At 46.6% G+C, this 6,067-nt stretch overlaps 1 protein-coding gene across 1 annotated transcript; it reads right to left on the bottom strand.

Annotated features, from left to right (window-relative positions):
• Nucleotides 1–1,069: 1,069 nt before the first annotated feature.
• Nucleotides 1,070–5,302, bottom strand: klf1 (Kruppel like factor 1 (erythroid)). Its single transcript, XM_063222258.1, has 3 exons — nucleotides 4,998–5,302; nucleotides 2,951–4,106; nucleotides 1,070–1,334 (listed from the first exon to the last, which is right to left on the bottom strand). The coding sequence occupies exons 1-3, from the start codon at nucleotides 5,070–5,072 to the stop codon at nucleotides 1,159–1,161; spliced, it is 1,407 nt and encodes a 468-aa protein (XP_063078328.1). The 5' UTR covers nucleotides 5,073–5,302; the 3' UTR covers nucleotides 1,070–1,158.
• Nucleotides 5,303–6,067: the final 765 nt, after the last annotated feature.

The raw sequence follows: 6,067 nt of genomic DNA, 5'->3' as shown, positions 1-6,067 counted from the left end.
CTTGCTGTGCCAGACAGCCATGAGATGCAAAAATTTCATGAAGCGTAAGACGGGCGGGCCCAGGCTTATAGAAAACATTGACGGACAATTCAGCCTTTAAAAACATTGGTTTTAAACTCTGGCAGTAAAGAAATACGAGCCTGAACCTGCATGTAGACCAGATACGACCTACGCGACCCAGGTAGCTGAGGTCGCTAAAGAAGTTTCGCCATGAATTCGCTTGATTCACTCTGGACATGACATTGACATGTTTGATTTAGCTAATCACATAATGGCTCTGGCTTGACAACCAGGGATCAGGTTGCTCAGGCTGATCAGGTTGCTCAGGTCGCTTCGCTCCTGGCGAATTCACTTTGATCGCTTTATTTGCCTACCCTCCATAGAGAAACAAAACATTTCCGTTGCTCAGGTAGCGTAGGTCGCGCTCGGTGTACACGACACATAGCCTAATAAAAAATTTGCCCCAGCACGTGGCTCCTCAGGTCAAACTCTGCTCAGGTCCCTTGGTAAACAAAACAAAATTCTCATTGAATTTGACCTTTGACCTAATAACTCTAACTGCCTACCGTTTGCTCTATGCTGTCGGTCATAGATGACATATAACCATATCCTCAAGTTCAATTCTACAGCACACACAAACATTTGCTACATTGGTGTTTCATTTAAAGACTTATTTTAGAGACTTGATTTATGATCTAAAAATGCTTCATGGTACATTCAAATATTGCTACATTCATGCATGTATGTTTCATTGAACTCTTCAATTGTGTGCGTGTTCGTGTATGTCTGAGTGTGTGTGTGTGTGTGTGTGTGTGTGTGTGTGTGTGTGTGTGTGTGTGTGTGTGTGTGTGTGTGTGTGTGTGTGTGTGTGTGTGTGTGTGTGTGTGTGTGTGTGTGTGTGGTATCTGTGTGTGTGTGTGTGTGTGTGTGTGTGTGCATGTATGTGTATGTGTGTGTGTGTCTGAGACCTCATATCACATGTGTCTCTTCATGTGCAGCGCTATGTGGTCTGAGTGTGTGTGCAGGTGTGTGTGTGTGTATGTCTGTGTGTGTGCCTGCGTGCGTGTGTGTGTGTGTGTGTGTGTGTGTGTGTGTATGTCTGTGTGTGTGTGTGTGTGTGTGTGTGTGTGTGTGTGTGTGTGAGAGACCTCATATGTATCACATGTGTCTCTTCATGTGCAGGGCCAGGTGGTCTGAGCGGGAGAAGGCGCGTTGGCACAGCATGCACTCGTAGGGCTTCTGGCCTGTGTGCTTGCGGAAGTGACGCGTCAGCTCGTCCGACCGGGCGAACTTCCAGCCGCAGCCCTCCCACGAGCAGTGATACGGCTTCTCACCTGTAGGGGATCAGTGGACGAAGAGGAAGATACATGCTGGATCTCAAATTGGCGCATTTATGCACTTCGGGCACTATGTTTTAGTGCGTAACTAATACGCCATACGCACCGAAACATGAACACTGAAGTGCACAAGTGCGCCATTTGAGATCCGGCAACAGTCTTTGTAACAAAATTGGCACATTCATCTAAGAAAAGAGAGATAGCCTCCGCGCTCTGAAGAAGACGTGACAACGTTGAAAGGTTAGTCTTGGCACTTGCCCAAGTAAAACAGTTAAACATGCACATCCATATCTGATGCTTCGGTGACTCCTTTCTTTCCCTGCACATTCATTTAAGTTTTGCTAAAAGGATCTCTAATGGGAGGCGCTGTGGCTCAGCACACTAAGCCCCCCCACATTTGGGCGTGCATGCCCACGGGGACCCCGGTTCGAGTCCAGCCGGGGTCATTTCCGGATCCTCCCCTGTCTCTCTGTCCCTTTCGCTTCCTGTCACCATCTTCGACTGTCCTGTCAAATAAAGGCATAAAAGCCCCTAAAATATATATATTTAAAAAGGATCCCTAATGTAGAGTACCGTGTGTTGGGCAATTAAGCAATATGTAATTGGCAATTAGAATTCATTCATTTGGGAAAGGCCTGAAGCAAATATGAAGGGTATTAAATTGTAGCCAGGACCGTTGACATCTTTTGTTCCGGACCCAGGACAAAGTCATCTGAAAGGGCCCCCCACCCAATACACACAATGTAATGAGGACCCCTCCCTCTCTGGGCCCAGGACAACTGACCATTTTGCTTTGCTTCGTTGCAAAATGACATACTGTATATCCATTTGGGAACATTTTGGAAAATTGACATTTTTGTATTGGGCATTCCATTGCATTGCATTGCAAACTGCATTTTATAGAGGTTTAAAAAGTATGTTCTCAAAATATTTGTAATATAATAATCCAAAAATATAATAATCCACAAGAATCCACACATAGATGGACTTCTGAATAGTCATTTCTTATAATAAAATGCAAAAGTCAGAAATGGTGGATATGTTGTTTTGCAAGGAAACTCTTCAAAAACTGTGAAAGCGTTATGAATTGCAGAAGCTGCAGGCATCCTAGTACAGCTGGAACAGGAAGTGCTGTACATACTGTATAGTACAAAACATCTCAACCTTTTTGAATAACCACCCCCTTGACCTCATCATAAGCCTTGCAACGCCCCCCTTGACCTCATAATAAACCTGTCAATGCCCCCCTTAGTATTAAAAAATAAAATAGGCTAATGCTCCCCAATGGCAACTATGCACCCCTCCTCTCAACTGTATCCTTCTCAACAGCCCCCCTTAGGGGTCCCTGATGTCCCCTGGGGGGCTGTGGAGCCCCCGTTGGGAAACACTATAGTAGAAGACCAGTGGTGTAGTCTACTTTTTTGTGGTGGGTATAACTGTAAATTTGAGCATTTCTTGAAGTGGGTATACTGTATACTTTTGCTATTGTAAGTAAAAGATCAATCAATTTTAGTTGAGTATACTGAAATGCCTAATATTTTCAGGTGGGTATACTGCGTATACCTGCGTTATATGTAGACTACACCACTGTAGTGGATGATTGACTTGCTCACCTGTGTGAGTGCGCAGGTGTGCCTTCAGGTGGGAGCTCTTGGTGTAGGTCTTGGTGCAGCCCGGGTACTCGCAGCCGTGCACGGCCGCCCTCTTCTTGGCCACGCCCTTATTACGCCCGCCGCGCTTCCCCTCCAAGCCAGCGGAGGGCACTGTGGAGTCCGGCAGCAGGCTGGACACGGACGCCGCCGCGCTGTACACCACAGTCGCAGCTGATGCAGCTGACATCGGCGACCTGTTGTGCGCGAACCCGGCCGGTCCTGACACCATTGGATGGGCATACAGTTTGGCGTGGTGGTGGTGGTGTGGGTGGTGGTGTTGGTGAGGGTGGTGGTAGTTTGGTATGGCACTGTACGATGGCGGCCGCTGGGTATGCGCGACTGATGTGGCTACGTCCAGATCCATAGTCGCTGCTGTCACCGGCACGAACCTGGAGTCTGGGAATGCCATGAGAGACGGGAGGTGCTGGGGGAAGTAGTGGGTGGTGTACTCCCAGGACTTGCCTTTGGGGAGACCCACAACGGCCCCCAGCTGTTGGATGCTGCCTGGCCCTGTCGCTGCTGGGTCAGCGGACGTGTGTCCCTGTCCCAGAGCGGTGAAACCCAACAGCTCTGTGCCGGACCCGGACGAGTGGAGGACATACTGCTGTTTGCTGGCTGGTTGCTGCTGGTGCCCAACACTGAAGCTCCCGTTGTACAGCTCAGGTATGGAGCAGCTCACCGAACCTTCGTCCGGCGACAGCAGTTCGGCCATCAGGCTCCCGCTGCCGGGGTAGAGCCTGGTGGTGTTGAACGCAGAGGGCTCCACCACCAGACCACCACCAGCACCACCACCACCACCAGCCCGCTCCTGCGCCCTGGAGCCCTGCTGCAGAAGCCCAGCCTGGTACAGTCTGCCCTGCTCCCCCTGAGTATCCGTCTGCCTGTGGCCTCCCGTGTTGCAGTCCAGACTGGTGTCCTCCTCAGTGGGGGAAGAGCTGCCCCAGGCCGACAGTAAGAACTCCATATCCCACGATGCATTGTGTTCGTCTTCCTCCAGCTGGGCCTCCCTGAGGATGGGGGGAAGCTCCAGGGTGTCGTTGCTGCTCTGGTAGTCCAGTATGGACTTCCTGTCCTGGGAGTCGGAGCTGCTGAGAGGGCCATCCTCAAACCTCCACACCTAAGTGCAGAATGAGTCCATTAATGCCTCTTTTCCACTGCTGTTTTTCTGGTAGGCCTATAGCTCGACACAGCGCGACTTGGCATTGCCCGCCACTTTTTGCTTTTCGATTGGGCACGACACAGCTCGATCGAAGGGCAGAAAGTGGTGGCTGAGTTGTGCTGTGTCGAGCTGTAGGCCTACCAGAAAAACGGCAGTAGAAAAGAGGCAATAGTGTAAATAGAAACCGTGCATGTTACTTGATATTTGTGTTTGTGATTATTTAAAAAATCACAATTGATTAATGGTCTACCATGCCGTTTTCAGAGGTCTGCATTCACTTTTTCGGTTGGATGGTCAGTCGGTTGGAAACAGTTTCGCATTTTTGAGTGTCTTGACTTAGGTCTGTTGATGTTGTTTTCTAATATACGTATAGGCCTACATTGTTGCCTCAAATATCACAAGAAAGTACAAAAATATCAAATGCCGAAATAATCAGGTAACAATTTTGAAAGATATTACACTTCTGTGCATATACTGTGTATCCCGCTTTAGTTTTGTTGACAAAATATTGCCACAGAAGATAGATCAAAAACTGATAATGGTCTGCCATATTGCAGGCCTGAAGTCGGGTCAAGTCAAAAAGGAAAGCTAAAAAAAAAACTGATAGATTACGGTTACATTTCAAAATGTTTTAATATTTATTTCAGTAAATTGCAGTCTGCCTCCCTTGATGGATTACTTATTCGTCTTTGGGATAAAAGCTTTTTTCAACAGCACAGCAGAGGCCAACTGACAAACAAAACTTCCAGCAGAGGCCAACTGACAATATTTAATAATAATATAATACATAATATTTGATAAGTCCAGAGAAAGAAAAAAAAGGAAAAGAAGAAAGGAGGGTGTACGTACCTTCATGTCTGGACTAGAGTTCGTGTAGTTTGTGAATGAACTAAACGAGGGTAACACAGCTTCAGTTGCAGCCATCCGGACAGGGCCTCCAAATCCTCAATGAAAGTTAACGGATATGTCGGACGGCCGCACAATAATTTGTACAATTTTAAAACGATTGTAATTGCAAACATAAAAGTCCATGTATTAGTGTTAGTAATTACACGGATAAGTCCCAATTGTCCTGGCCCTAGTTTTACAGTTATGTATGGAGCGTCAGTTGAATACAGTTATTTTGTCTACTTTTCTCTCTTTGTCAACCTGTCTCTCTCTCTACCGTATATCTCTCTGTCCCTCTCTCGGCAGATAGACCCCCACAGAAGCCTGAGTTTATCAGCCAGTTTCGTGGTTTGGGGCGGGGTTTTAAAATGTTGGTGTCTTGAACTAGTGTGTGTGTGTGTGTGTGTGTGTGTGTGTGTGTGTGTGTGTGTGTGTGTGTGTGTGTTTGTGTGTGTGTGTGTATGTGTGTGTGTGTGTGTGTGTGTGTGTGTGTGTGTGTGTGTGTGTGTGTGTGTGTGTGTGTGTGTGTGTGTGTGTGTGTGTGTGTGTGTTTACACACATCATTCTCCTGCCATTCATCTGTTGTCCATATGTAATAACTCAGAAGGCCATGTAGTAAGAATTAAGATTATACCACTCTATCAGACTAATAAAGACATGCCTCTTTCCAGTTTAGCAAATGGAAATATTTAAAGGTGCAGTAGGAAGGATTGTGGCCAGAGCTGTTGCAACTGATGCTCATTGAAATGGTGCTGCTTATTGCACAGTGGTGTAGTCTACTTTTTATGGTGGGTATACTGTATATTTGAGCATTTTTGAAGTGGGTATACTGTATATATTTGTGCTATTCTAAATAATGGATCAATCAATTTTAAGTGGGTATACTGAAATCCCTGAAATTTTGAAGAGGGTATACTCTGTATACCTGCGTTCTATGTAGACTACACCACTGCTTATTGCAGCAACAAACTAACTAGAATGACCAAAGCACAGAAAGGCTATATCAGGGAATTCAAAATGGCAGACATGGA

This window comes from Engraulis encrasicolus, chromosome 1, assembly GCF_034702125.1.
Source record: "Engraulis encrasicolus isolate BLACKSEA-1 chromosome 1, IST_EnEncr_1.0, whole genome shotgun sequence".
NCBI classification, from domain to species: domain Eukaryota; kingdom Metazoa; phylum Chordata; class Actinopteri; order Clupeiformes; family Engraulidae; genus Engraulis; species Engraulis encrasicolus.
Note: the sequence above shows the minus strand (reverse complement) of the source record. Positions and strands in the feature narration are given on the sequence as shown.